At 43.2% G+C, this 15,425-nt stretch overlaps 1 protein-coding gene across 1 annotated transcript in view; it reads right to left on the minus strand.

The window, feature by feature from the left end:
• The window catches only part of ECT2 (epithelial cell transforming 2), a 40,666-nt gene extending 34,535 nt beyond the window's left edge, over positions 1-6,131 (minus strand). The window contains exons 1-4 of the mRNA XM_018553751.1: positions 5,999-6,131; positions 5,185-5,264; positions 5,006-5,098; positions 846-1,028 (exon numbers count right to left, since the gene is read on the minus strand). Of these exons, the coding sequence (XP_018409253.1) occupies positions 846-1,028; positions 5,006-5,098; positions 5,185-5,264; positions 5,999-6,125 (483 nt within the window). The 5' untranslated portion in view covers positions 6,126-6,131. The remainder of the gene's footprint in view (positions 1-845; positions 1,029-5,005; positions 5,099-5,184; positions 5,265-5,998) is intronic.
• Positions 6,132-15,425: the final 9,294 nt, after the last annotated feature.

Raw genomic sequence — 15,425 nt, forward strand, 5'->3', positions numbered from 1 at the left:
GATCTCGGGACCGGCAACGGCAGTGACAGCTGCTGCAAAAACAAGCACTCGGGCCTCTAAAGACGCCCAATCGCTTGAATGTAAAGCTCCCGGCCGGCCGTTTAATTACAATTTCTCAAATCGATTTTTCAAGCCCTAGCCATCATCCTTAACCGTGTTTCATGACCAAGTAGATCTATAACCGGGGACTAGTATGTATACAATTAGGTTTCTACAGTTTATTGGTTAGATTTTGCTCTGTACTGAATCACTAGGGAAGGCAAGAGACCAGCCCTGGAGCTTGCATCTTAAAAAACAAGTCAGGAAAGGCAGCTCCCATTTTTCTACTCCAAGTTTCTTTCCCAAATTTGACAGAACTGTATATGGTCATAAAACGGGTTACACTTGCTTTAGGAATTTACTTTGACACATTTTGCACAAAGCAGGTAAATATTAACAGTAATCAGCTTGCTTTAGTCAAATAATAGCTGAATTCTGATGAATACCTATGAAAGACCTAACTGCCCCTCCACCACTTTATCTTCCAGAACTTCCACAAAAATGAATAGTTGGTTCAGCTAAGCATTTCTGTTTATAGCTTTGGAATACAAAGGAAGAATGAATGCAGCCAATGTGTAGGAAGCAGCCATTTCTGATCAAAAAATGTAGAGTACACACTGAAGGTACCCCCTCTGGTTTGGGAAGGGGAGGCCCTCACACGGCAACAGATTTGGAGCCAAGCGATACTGGCTAAAACCTCTCAATAACAGATCTTTATTTCTAAGCTTAATGCTTGCTTTAAACCTCAAGTTACAGCATGAAAAAGTAAAAAAAAAAAAAAGTATATAGTTTATAATAAGTTGTACCTCTCCCTTCTGTGCACAGTACAAGATAACTGGTGGGCCAAGCACTCTGCAATCGGCTTTATACAGGGCTTGGAAGGAAGGATGCTGGAAATCGGATAGAACAAACACATTTTCAAACTCCGGGGCATCGGCTTCTACATACTGTTCCACTGCTTCCGTTGTTATATGTGGTAGTTTGATTTCCTGCGTTTCCATGGGGAAAATAAACTGTTAGTACACGAAGGCTTATACTAGTTGATACACAAAATGTAATACCTAATGCATCTTTACAAGAGCAGTTGCCAAAAATACTCCAAGTTATACCATCGCTCTGAAATAACATCACATGTCTTACTACAGCTTTAAAAGGATAAACTATTTATATAAGGTCCAGGTGATATTTTTGGCTCTCAACATCTTGCTGATACAGGCTAAAAAAAGCCCAACACAACATAGATGATCTTTAACAATATAAATGTTAACTACATTTAAAAGTGGAATTCCAGGGGGTTCTATGATGAACCCTCGTAAGCTAATCCTGAAGTAGGACCAATTTGGTACTAAAGTAGGACTTTGGTCATCTTTAGATTGGTGTGTATAGTATAAGAGTTGTTAACTTTGCTGCACCTATGCATGATAGCAGTATGGGGCTGCTCTTTTGCCAGTTTGAACAGATTATAGTTTTATTAAGCACATGTTATGTTTTTAACCACTGGAGCCCCAACTGCCATTTTAAAATGGCACTAGATAACGGTCATTTATCCCAGCGCCGCTTTAAAACAGCAACTCCATTGGTTCTGGCGGGGGGTGCAGACTGGACCCACTATCTGTCAGTGGCGGCCGAGGACTTGCGAAAAGTGTCGGGAGCTGAAACTGTCAGCATACGGGTTTTCGATGTTCTACATCTCGTTTCATAGGAGTGCACCAAAGAAGTGAATGTACTGCTCTGTCCAGCGTTTGCATACAGCAATAGAATCTTACTCCTCACAGCTGCATGGTGGGGCTGGGATCAGATCTTTACTGACCAGATCCAGACCCCTCATGAAGAAAAAAAATAACCCCTTCCCAGCTTAATGTCGTTGGATGGTCAAGATGACATTTCCATTTACTGAGCAAGCAACAAATCTCAGAATTGGTGCGGACACTGTCCTTCCTTCTGGAAGGTGACTACTTTTTTCCCCATGGTCCCTGTGGGTGTGTTGTACAGTAGTCACCACTCCAAGCTCGCTCCTGTGATGGACTACAATTTCAATACAAAATTAGTAAACTAAAATGTGAGATAGTAGTCCATCATAGGAGCAAGCTTGTAGTGGTGGCTACTTTACAACACACACAGGGACCATGGGGAGCAAAGTTAGCCACCCTTCAGAAGAAAGGACAGTGTTGATACTAATTCAGAGATGATTTGAGGATCTACAGCTGAGCAATACACAAATGAGCTACTTTTGTGTTTATAGATACACTTCAATTCATGTTTAAGTTGCAGCTCAGAGTTTAGTGTGACTTTAAAAAAGGAGAACTATGAGGTGAGTGATTTTTACTCAACCTCATAGTTCGAGCGGACGTGTGACAATGAAAAAACTGTCACAGGTCGACTCAATAGATCAGGAAATGAGCGAACACATCGTCGCTCGCTCCTCGATCCGTACAGAGAGCCGTGACTGTCACTCACTGCTCCCTGCAGGGATTTTCCCCCTCCCCTGTCTTGATCCTCCAGCGCTGACTAGAGGAACGGACGAGGGAGGGGGCCGGATACAGCTGGCTCTGCCTCTAGATAGGCAGAGCCAGCTGTCAATCACGCCGCTGGGAGGATCGCGACAGTAATGTCAGGATCCGTCCGGCTGTGGCGGTCTGAGTAGACCACGAGCAGTAGCAGTATACCGCGAGTAGTAGCAGATTTCCCAGCACAACATTGCGCTGGGAAAAATTACATTTAGTTTTTCTAATATGCTACTATTTAAATTTGGAATCATGTAGTTTGATTGGGAATAAAGCCCCATCTGTCCCGAAAAAAAGTACACATTTGGGTAGACCACAAACACCGAAATGTAACGTGTGGAACCGAGACCTCTGGGTCTCAAGGGGATTTCGGAAGGAAAAGGCCTGGGGGCTCAAGTGGTTAATGAAACTAAATTTGCTGCCATGGTTGTGTGTTAAAGAGGTCTAAATGCCAATTCGTGTGTATGAATTCATGCTGAGTCTTCCAGCTCCTAAGGAACCATAGCATCAAAACACAGAGCCCTGTATAGGTAGTCACTGCGCTTAACTAAAGTCTTCGATATGCGACACCGTTATGCACACTCAGGAGACCGCGTTTGATCATAAAATCTGGCAGCTGGCATAGCAGTAACTGTCAAAGTAGTAGCAAGGAGACTGGAAAACAGCAGCAAAAACCGAAGACTATATAAAGACTGGAAGTACAGATACTTGTGTAAACCCAATCATGTCTGTTTCTTTTTCAATGACACTTGCTTGGGCTTGATTTCTGATGCATCAGCGCCAATATTACTATTGTCTTCTATTGGCAGAAAAAAAAAAATAATCAAAAAAGGGGAGAGGTTATTTAGAGTAAAAACCTAAACCTGCAGGAAACAGCACTTTTTTTTCTTTCCATCATCATGCAAATTTGAAAACACCTATATGAAAAATTAAGGAAACCCCCTTTAACCTCACTGGCAGTATGATCATCTCAGTTTTTATTTATTTTTCTATTTTTTACTTTTGAATTTCTCGCTGGTTCCGCCCCCCCCTGCAATGCCGGCGCTCGCAGGGAAGGAACCCGGAAGTACCGCTTTTGGTACAGAAAATGTATCCCCGTGCCACAGTCGGGATTACCTCCAGGAAGGTTAAAATATCTGGGAATGGGAAGTGCCATATATTTAAACAAAAAAAAAACATTTGGAGTAATAAAAACCAACAACTTTAAAAAGCGAATAAATAGAAGTCTGATAATCTGGCATTGTAATGGCAGGCATTTACAGTTCAGGAGGACATTTGCAGGTGCAGCTATACTGATGTGACAAGGTAGGGGGGGGATAAGAAGTGATGATTATGGAACACTTTTTTGGGGGATGGACTACACAAGGCTTTTTTGTTCACACAACCCAATGTACAGCCTCTGGTAAATGGCTGTTCTTTGTTGTGCTTTATACTAACCATAGAGTCCGTTAGGATTACAAATTAAGCTAACAGTGCTTTAACCCCTTCATGACTGAGGCCTTTTTTTCATTTTTTGTACCCATGTTATATTCCAAATTTTAGGCCTGAAAATTACTTAAAACCCCCCAACATTATATATTTTCTGAATGCCAAGACCCTATAGAATAAAATGGTGGTAGTTGCAAATTTTTATGTTGCGCAACTCTTTTAAACCCCAATATTTAGTGAAAAATTTAATTAAATGCATGTAGCGCGTTCGTCGTATTAATACGTAGGCGCACCCGACGCGTGTTTACGCGGCGACGTGCGTGCTCGCGGGGGACTTTTAAATTTTTTTTTTACGTCAGTCACGAAGGGGTTAAAGCTTAACACGGTCACATGATGCAGTCCTCCATTTTGTCATTGCACAGGGCATAATATACAGCGAGAAAATATTTCAGAGCTTTTTGACACATGCATAAGGGCATTAAGCTGCTGGTAGCAAAGACTGCTCATCCAAGGGCTAAACAAGATGGTCATATACTGGATATAGGTTGGCCTTATATGAGCTGGCCCTAACTTCAATCATTCAGCCCAATTACTACTGACTGATTGCACATCACCGTGTTAATCTGTAGATGCTTTATACATAATGACAATATACTGAGCTGGTTTTTATACAGTGATGGATTCGGTGTGTGGAGGCATAAGCTCATACGCTGGAAGGGGAAACGAAAAACAACATCTCTTTATAACACAACAGAATTACACTGAAACAAAGGATGGATCTGTGCAAAAATCACATATCAGAAGAAATACACAGTGATCAGTGCTAAACAAAAGATAATCACAGAAAAATCCTTCACCAAAAATAGAAAGCATGAGGATGTGTTACTCATTAAAATTACTGAAAACAGCCCCAGTGGATAAGTGGTGAAGCAGCTTCATGTGTTAAAAATCAAAAACTCCCACGGAAGGTTAGTGGTGTCATTTGCAGTGCGCTGCATGCAAGGTGGTGAGTTGGTATGAACAGAGCACCATACCATATTTACAATACTTTTTATAAACGATTCTCTGGATTTCTCTTGACAATTTTCCCTTATCTTTACAAAGGGAACTTCCATTAGCTTAACTGTCTGTGGAAAGGAAGAGTCAGGTAAAAATTAAAAACAATGCATTTGTCAGGGTACAAGGACATGAACTAATAAATCTTGATGCATACCTCAAAAGCTTTTAATAATGCTTCATTTTTTCCAGCATCTTCAACCAGAATCACTCTCGTTTCTATTTGGGGCATGTCTTCTGCATTGAAAGAATTTATAACATTTAAGTTATACAGTAAAATATTAAATCAGTGGAATACCTCCTCCTTTCCTTACCATTATGCTCTAGATCAGGGGTGGCAAACACAGGGCCCGCGGGCCGAATCCGGCCCGCCGGACCTTGTAATGTGGCCCGCACAGCAGCATACGGTAAAGTACACTAGGTTAAAGCAAATTTGTACACCATCATAAAGTTTTACAAGTATGGTCGATGATCAAACACCACACAATGTTGACTCTTACCTTTATTAGCAATAAATGTATTTTCTGTGGCTCTTTAAAGCCTAAAGTCAAATGGCTAAATATTCCTAAAAGGAGGCCATACACTGAATGAATTTTGGCTGGTTCTTGAGGAACCCGGACACAATTTACACAATGGGTGCCACTGACAGCACCCTTTCAGCCGGCAACCCTCGATCAGCTGATCGAAAGATCCGGTCGGAAAATCTTTGGCCGAATGGAGTGGGCAGCCAATGAGGTTACGGCTCTGTTCAGGTATTCTGACAGAAGCCGCTATCAGAATACAAAGCAAACAGCAGGAAATTCCTCGAACAACACTGCTTTTCATGTACCCATGATAACATATCAATGTGAGAAAGTTTGGCATACACCAAAAGATAAAAATCAAAGAAATCTATTGTACAAAGGGTAGTGGTCTTGTAATGAAACCTATGAAAACAAGTCACAAATAATTTTTTCAATTCTATACATTACCATCAACATCTGTAGGAACAGAAAAAATATTTTCTTTTGACGTCTCTGTGATTTTGCAGTCAAAGACAGATGAATCGGCCAGCAGACTCCTGCCCCCAGCAGGGGCCAACATACTGTTCTCATTCATGATTTTATATGTTCTGCCTGTAACACAAAATAGATTTCCTTGTTAAAAGCAAAAGCAAATGTTAAGCAAACTACAATATTCGCCAGGCATACTAGGACAGATCTTTAATTAGAGAACTGCTGAAAATGTGATCTAGTCTAGTGCTATCTGAAGGATATTGTCAATAAATGCAAACATGGCAAAAGACTTGCAGAGCCAAGATACCAGGAATCAAAGTGCATGGCTAACATTAGGGCTGCAACAACTAATCGACATAATCGATTATTGAAAAAGTTGTCAACTTTTTCAATAATCGATTAATCGGCTTCTGATTGGTTGGCCCTGTTCGGCTCCACACACGCTGCGCGCCACACCTCCTCCCCACCTCACGCTCGCCGCTGTCAGACCTGCCCGCATCCAGGCTCCGCACCTCCTCAGTGCCTCACACTCACCGCCCGCCCAAATCCACGATCGGCACAATTTTTTTAAAATTGATTTCATTTTTTATCCGATTAAATCGAACTTAATAATCGGCTAACTAATCGATTTTGAAAATAATCGTTAGCTGCAGCTCTAGCTAACATTGCAGCACAGAGCACCTTTCAACCAAACAGTTCCTTCACCCTCACAGACGGCACTGATCTCTAGCTAGCAATGCTTAGACCTCTAATGGCTAAACTCCTCAGAGTATATAGAGCTGGCCCGGACAAATCTCACCCTAGGAGCCAACTTGAACTGCTTGAGAAGCGCCATGTTAAACCCACTTCTTGTCCAGGCCATTTTTCAGTTTATAGCTTTTCAATAGTTTGATTGGCAATTACTTTGTCATGCAACTCTCTACCCAAATCCATTTTATTTTTTTTGTATCTTTTAGAGCGCTATATTTCATTGGTATTAATAACCACTGGGATGTTTTATTATTTATTATATAAAATGAAAATAAATAAGACCAAAAATGTAGAAAGAAACCTCGTTCCCTTACTTTCTACTATAAAACATACCAAAACAGACCCTTTTTGGAAAGTAGTCGCCCCAAGGGTGCTCTGAATTTTTGCTACAATCCTTTGAAAATGAACATTTATGTAAACCAGGAGGATGGAAAGTGGTTAGAAACCGGTGAGCCAGCACTGCGCAACCTACATGACTATACAGATACCTGAAAGATACAAAGTTAGCCTGTAGTAAAAAGGGAAATATTTGTTCTATTTTTAACTCCTATTGGAAACTAAAACATTTTGATATTTAAACATTTATAAAAGAGCAAGAGATGGGCGGAGAGAGAGGAACAGTGCTCTGTGTACAAAATGTGTTAGCTTAGATGGGATATTTACATAACTTACATCTCACTCACCAGTCACTCCAGGACCCGGGCTCAGTCACCAAGTTTGGTCTCGGCCAGGGTCAGGCACAAGCAGCTAACATGATTGAAATTCAAAATCTATCTCCGGCAGCAACACAACCCACTCCAGAGTCTATAGGCAAAGGGGCAGTGCATGGGCAGCAAGCATTGGACTATCAGCTCCAGGCTGTAATTTTAAATCTGCCACTCACACAACCATCTCCTCAGGCAGGGGTTTGAAGTAGGGATGCACCAATACCGTTTTTTCGGTATCGAGTACTGATTTTTTTCGGGTACTCGACAATACCAGAAGTCCCATTAGGGAAGCCAGGCCGATATGTAATGACTCGCCACCTGGCTTCCCGATTACCCGGGAAGCCAGGCGGCGTGTAAAGACTTGCCACCCAGCTTCCCAATTAGGGGAGCAGTCTCCATGCTCCCTCGTCCCCAAGTGACGAGGAAGCATGGAGCTGGCTTTCTGGCCAATCAAGAAACCGGGCGCCGTGAAATGACTCATTGCCCAGCTTCCTGATTGGCCGAGAAGCTGGCCAATCAGGAAGCCGGGCAACGAGTCATTACACGGCGCCCAGCTTCCCAATTGGCCAGAAAGCCGGCTTTATGCTCCCTTGTCAGCTGCCGATGAGGGAGCATGGAGCCGGCTTCCCGGTCTATCAGAAAGCCGGGACAGCGGGTAATGACTCCCCATCCGGCTTCCTGATTTGCCGCCTCCCGACCAATCAGGAAGCTAGGCGGCGAGTCATTACACGCTGCCCAGTTTCCCGATTGGCCGACGAGCCAGCTCCATGCTCCTTCATCACCAAGTGACGACAGAGCATGAAGACGGCTTCCTGGCCAACCAGGAAGCTGGGCAGCGTGTAATGACTAGCCGCCTAGCTTCCTAATACCGGAAGCTCTGGTATCGTGCTAGGCATCGGAGCATTTGGGTGAGTACGAGTACTCGCCCAAATACTCGGCATCGATAATATTGGTGCATACCTAGTTTGGAGTGTAGGTGGGGACATGGGGATTAGACAGGAGAAGCATATATAGACTGTTGCTTTCATGTAGGGGCGAGCAGTGTTCGGAGACATAGCTAGCAACCGGTAGACAGTCTGTCACGGATACAGCATCAACTTCAAAAGCCACTGAAAAATAACCACCAACGGTGGTATGGCTGTGCGTTTTTGCTCTATATGCTTTAAGATGGCCTTAGTCAATAAAAGTTTTGGTGATAGTAAAAACAATTTGAGCACGAAAATACTCACCAATAGAAAATAGGTTTTATCTGGTATTAAATACTTTGTAAGCTTCAAAACGGCTGAGTACACATCTTCACTTCATATGGCTAAGAATGAAAAGGCAGAAACATATTCAAACTTTGGCTTTTCAAAATGGTGAAACAATCTGTTAAACAAATCACATGAGGAATATTAGGTGCCAACCAAGAAAACTTCCTACCCCCAGCCCAGATGAAGTGGTGGCCTGAAGTCTCACCTCTCAACATCCAACAACAACTCAAGGCATCTGGGAGAAACAACTCACCTGTTTAGGCACAGAACTAGAAGTGACAACATGTGCTTAAAGAGATCCATTTTTTTAAGCGGCTTCCCCCTACAGGTAAAGACGGTACATGGACATTTTAATCAAAATTCAGAGTTAGGACTTACCGGTAACTCTATTTCCATTAGTCTTATTTCCTTGCCATGCAAGTCAATGGGAATGGAAAATCAGCTCAAATTAGTTGTTGATGTCTGTGGCACAACAGACAGCAATGGGTCCAGGCACTAATGACCTTTCTCAGCCTAACTCAAACTGTTGGCAGCACATTCTGGAAACTAATTACACGCACAATGATCCGATACGAATATAAATGTCTGAACTCTGAGTGTTGACCATTAACTGGCCATTGTTAAAATAGAATAAAGTGCACCTGTCCCCAGACTACAGATATTATTTACATATTCTTAACAAGCAGCAAGATAGCTTAAAATAAGCCATCCCTGACCTCTCTAGCTGCTTTAACATGAAGTTACTCATTCTCAGAGAACCTCAAAGATCACAAAGTGGGGTTTCAGGTGTTCATAGGGCCTGGTTCACACTAGTGAGTTGCATTTCACATGCATTACCACTAAACTCTATATAATGTGCATTTAACACCTGTGTACTTTTGTCAAAAGGAGAAATATGGAATAAGTAAAATACACTTACCCCCATAGTTAGAGCTGACGTGTGCAGCTGTTGCACGTTGGCTCTATTAATCGAGAACTGAGCAATCACATAACGCTGATAGCTCAGTTCCTAATCTTCTCCCTCTTACTGTCAGTCACCGCTTCCCCCTTCCACTCCGCCAGTGCTGACTAGAGGGAGGGACAGACAGGCAAAGGGGCAGGCACAGCTGGCTCACGATAGGCAGAGCCAACTGTCAATCAGGAAGCAGGGTGGATCGCACCAATATTGTCAGGATCCGTCCCATCTGTGGCGTGGCTCTGCGCTCTCAGCAATAGGCTGCTATTTGCTGAGTTTTGGGTCACTGGAGGACATTAGTAAATGTGGACCTGTGATCCTAAAGAGAACTAAGACAAAAAAAGGTTTGCCGTAGTACTCCTTTAACAGGGACTAATAGCATAGTAAAAATGTGCACATTTTACGCAACGCTGTGAAGAGAACAGGGCAAGAATACAATGATTTTCTATGTGCCTTGATGTTGCGTCTGTGTTGATCTGTGCAAATTAATGGAAGTCAACATATATGCTGTGAACAAGCACACAGAGGTGAACGAGGGCTTGTTTAAAAGTGTTTTTACTGCTCGTTCAGTATCTGTAAATAATCTGGGCACAGATTCACCTACTCTTGACTCAGCTGCAGTCACTGTTCATGTATTCTGACACTGGTGTGCACTGGCTGTCAGAATACAATAGACACACTGAGAGGCTTTTCCATCCACACTAAGGGTGGAGAGAGACATCCGTTAGATTTGTGTGCTCAGTCCAGGGGCTAAATGGAAAAAAATTATCTGTTATGGACATTTTTATGTTACTGCTGCCTGTGACTGCTAGTCTCCCGAGATCTGGAAATGCCAGTACAGCACACTTTAGTTCTTGCTAGAGTCTAGATTTGATACTATAAAGGCACACTGAAAAGCTGGGAGTCCATGTCAGGGCAACAACTGACAGACTTCAGGTAAACTCTGACTCAGGCTGAAGAGTCCGACTCGTAACTACATTAACCCCTTCATGACCAGTGACGTACAGTGTACATCCCTGGCATCGGGCCCATTTAAACAGACTCCCGGCGGCTTTCGCTGCCAGGACTCTGTTTAAACTTGTAAAGCCGACTGTCAGCTTTACAGAAGAAGCGATTCTGATGGATCAGCCGGTAAACAGCTCCGCCACCCATATGCAGTGTTTCCCGGGCTCCGCTGCCCCTCTCACGGGCCCAGGACTGGCTTCTCTGGTGTCTTTTGGACCCCCAGCATCACCACTATGCCATCACACAGGGGGCTCGTAAGCCACACTATATGATAGCAATTAAAGTTAAAAAAAAAAGAACAGTTTTTAAAATTAACAAAATAATTTTTTTTACGTTCCCTGCGAGCACACACTTTCGGGTGCACCTACGTATGAAAAAGACGATCGCGCCACAAATGTTGGGTATCGCCGCGCACGCCAGAGGGAGAGAAATAATTCTAGGGCCAATATGTACGCGCATCTCTAAACTGATGACCTGTGGGGGCTTTTAAAGGGTCATCGATGGATTTTTTGGGGTACTAAATTTTGTCGCAGTTTCACGGACGCACACAATTTTTTACCTGCGCATGTTGAGTATCCATTTACTTGTTGTAACCTCTTATATTTTATTTTAAAAAATTGGTATTTTATTGTGTTTTAGGGTATTTTTCAATACATTTTGGGGTTTGATAAGAATTGCGCTAATATCGTGCAACATAAACATTTGCAACTGCCACCATTTTATTCTATAGGGTCTTGGCTTTCAGAAAAAAAATATAATGTTTGGGGGTTTTAAGTTATTTGCATGCCTAAAATGTGGATTATATAATGTAAACAAAAAATGAAAACAAAAAGGCCTCAGTCATGAAGGGGTTAAAACAACTTAGAGACACAAATATACAGCAGATAATACATTCCCAATGATGAGAATTTAAATCCAGTAAAAACAGCTCAACAACTGCCCCCTGCAAAAGAAGACTAGATAATGACCCCTCCATGGCTACTCCAAACTCCTCCGTCTTCCAGCACAAAGTTGTGAATCGGCTGAAATTCCAGCTATGGGTGACTGTCAGCACCACTCTTGTAGGCAAAAGGCGATTTAAAAATCAACTGGACCGGGTAGAAGATTCTCAGCTGAATGGATGCAGCCACTGTCCAGGTTTTCAGACAGCCACGGGTGTAGCAGCTTTCTGAATACAATAGCCGGCAGCGGAGATTCGTTCAAACATGCTGTTTGGTATTAATGGAGGAATCTATGTAACTCTGCACAGCAAATATGAGTGATCTACACAGGTTGTGCTGCATGGCAGCGGCCGCTGTCACCACAGTGCTGCTTCTAGAGCTGGAGAAGAGAAAAAGCAGTGACGTAGGTTCTGCTCCACCCAGTGATTGATAACCGAGATGAATGAGACCAGTTCTGAGCCATGGATGCAGGTGCTACTACCGTAGCAGAGGGAGCGGTGCTGGATGCAAACAGTAGCAGAAACATATCAACAAGTATAGATCCATTCACAACACAATCGGAAGGTAATTGTAAGTCTACTGAGGGTCCATTGACTTGCAATTGTACCTTCCGATCACTTGCGATCTGTTTTTTTAATGGATGCTAATGCAACGGCACCACAAAATGAATGGGTGTAAATGGGGCCAGTTCTCACCCCTGTGTTGCATTATGTTGCACTGAAGTAGAGCATGTTCTACTTTTGTTTTTCAGCCCAATGTAACAGCAGTATGAACTGGTCCCATTCACACCCATTCATTTTTATATGACCTTGTGTTAGCATCCGAACAGAAGGTACAATTGCAAGTCAATAGAACCTCCATTGACTTTCGATTACCTTCAGATTTTGGTGCTAATGGGCCCTAAAGCAAAGAGGACCTCTTTTTTCTTATTCTTTATTTATGGGCATTTCCATGTTTAATATATAAAACAAAAAGTAAAACAAATAACAGTCATACAGATAATACAAAAAGGTAGGCCAGAGACGAAGCACCTAATTTTTTTTGACACCACCCCAACCTCAACAGTCCCCAAAACACAGCGGTGTCAACTGGTCCCATTCACACCCATTGATTCCTTGGGTTACCTTCCAATGAAAAACAGATCACAATGAATCGGGTGTGAATGGGGCCTTAAAGTGCACTTCTTTAAAGCAGCCAGAATTAAAGTCCTCCAGCTGTTGAGGAACTCCAAGTCCTATAAGGCATTGCAGGACTCTTGATAGCCATGAGCATGGCTCCCAGAGGCAGCTGCATGATGGGACTTGTAGTTTCACCACAGCTGGAGGGACATTTGATTAGCCCTGCATTAAAGGTATAGTCCACCCTTTGCACAAATCAATGTACCCACATTAACTAAAAACTTTTGCGACCTGGGTCAGTGAATAACAGGTGTAATGCACGGGCCCCTGCCGACTCCAGCCCCAAGTCTTCACTGTAATGGGGCTGGGGAAAGTAATTCATGGACTCCAAGTGTGGCCATGTCACCAGAATTGTGCTGAGAAAGTCCCCCCTCCAGGGTGACAGAGGGGACTTGTAGTCTTCTATTCACAGCTCACTGTTTGTGAGAAGCCAAACCACTGCACCACATTCGGAAAAGCAGATAGGGAGAAGCACGCTGCCATTCAGTGGGGGTGGGGGTGGGGGGGGGGGTTGGGCAGGTTGATAGTGGGGTTTGGGAAATGTGACCATATATAGACGTAACATGAGACCAGGTCATAAAGATGGAGTATTCCTTTAAGACTTGGCTGCCATTACAAGCAGGTGATTAGACATAAGCACTGATGTATTGCATTGGCAGAGTTCTGGTATATAGCTGTCTATTGTTCAGCCAGGTCACCCTCCTCTGTACTGTCTCCTGGGACTGACCATAACACAATGCCCGCGGGCGCCGGGTGTACCTCCCCCATGTGTGTACCCTCAGTGAGACTCCGGTCCCACTAGCAGGAAATGTAATTACCGTTCGGACGGTCCGCAGCACTGCGAGCCAGGCGCCTGTTCCAGGACTACAGTATGGACGGACTATACGGCTCTATGGATAACACTTTCCTGCCACAGCGGCCATCAAGCACATTCAAAATCTCCAGCCAAACCTTAATGGCTTCTGTGATTGGTCAAAACAAGGCCACATGTCAGCTAAGCTGTCATTGGGTAAGCCCGTGCCTCTCTGCTTCTAGGATTGGCTAGAACGCGCCGCCGTGTTCTCAGGGGATAGCGTCATTCGGATGCTGATTGGTGGATTTACATTTAAACGATTGGATGATAACGAAAGACTATGAAATGCAGTTCAGTCTAGAGAGTCATAAGTGACGTAGGGAATAAACTAACCGGTGATTGGTTGGTGGTGTGTTATTTCCGGCTGTCTGTTGGGTCCGTACAGCAGGTGTGGTGCGGTTTGTGTGCACCGACCATCATTAGTTTGTACAGTGCCAGGCAGTGACAGCACGGTGCAACTATCACACCACATATACAGTTCTGGGCGGATATGTTATAATGATAAGTCCTAGAACCTACAGGTCTTATCCATAGGTGATAATACCTAAATGGCGTAACTCATAGCAACCAATGAGAGCCCACCCTACTTCTACTGAGCGCATTCTAATTGGTTGCTACCAGTCATGTGTATACTTTTAAAGTGAATGTAGACCCTAACAACAAACTCGTATTTGCTCCTTTTTCAGCATTGAAAGCATTTATGTTATTTGTTCAATAAGTAAAAAAAGAAAAACGTGTCTTTCTGACAACAATCTAGTGAGCTGATAACTTCTACTGAACTCTCCAGCAATGTTCTCTTACTGGACTACAGAACGCCTCCCCCTGTGTCATGGAGACATAGAAGGAGGTGTTCTAGGTAGAGGTGCACCGAAATAGAAATTTAAAAACCGAAATAGAAAAAATTGTCAGACCGATACCGAAAATGTTTTTATTTTAATTTTTAAAAAAAAATGTACAATATTTTATTTTATTTTTTTATAAACTTTTCAAATGTTTTATATTTATTTATTAATTTTGTATTAAATATTTTTTACTTTACTTTTAGGGGCTTCGGGGAAATATTAGGAGTCTAAACAGATCCATGATATTTCCCTTTTTAAATAGAATGTTATTACACGCTGCCCGGCTTCCTGATTGGCCGGGAAGCCGACTCCATGCTACTTCGTCACCAGGTGACGAGGTAGCATGGAGTTGGCTCTCTGGCCAATCAGGAAGCCAGGCGGTGAGTCATTACTCACCACCCCAGGCTCCTGATTGGCCAGAAAGCCGGATCCATGCTCCCTGGTGTAATTACGCGTCACCCAGCTTCCTGATACTGGAAGTTCCGGTATCGGGATAAGCATTTGGGGAAGTACGAGTATTATTATTATTACACAGGATTTATATAGCGCCAATAGTTTGCACAGCGCTTTACAATATAAGGAACACATTACAATCACAATCCAATTCAAGACAAGATGGTAAGGAGGGACCTGCCCCTGAGGGCTTACAATCTCTGTAAGGGAGGAGGGAAGTGATACATGAGGAGGGAGCTGTGTGGGGATGAATTGTTTGAGAACGTGATGGTTGAGCGGTTAGTTTGAGGTGGGATAGGCTTCCCTGAAGAGATGAGTCTTTAGGGATTGCCTAAAGGCAGTCAAGGTGGGCGACAGACGGACAGGTTGGGGTAAAGAATTCCAGAGGATGGGAGAAACTCTAGAGAAGTCCTGGAGGCGAGCATGGGAGGAGTTGACAAGGGAGCTGGAAAGCAGGAGGTCTTGG

Source organism: Nanorana parkeri, unplaced genomic scaffold (assembly GCF_000935625.1).
Source record: "Nanorana parkeri isolate BGI_ZX_2015 unplaced genomic scaffold, ASM93562v1 scaffold129, whole genome shotgun sequence".
Taxonomy (NCBI): Eukaryota; Metazoa; Chordata; class Amphibia; order Anura; family Dicroglossidae; genus Nanorana; species Nanorana parkeri.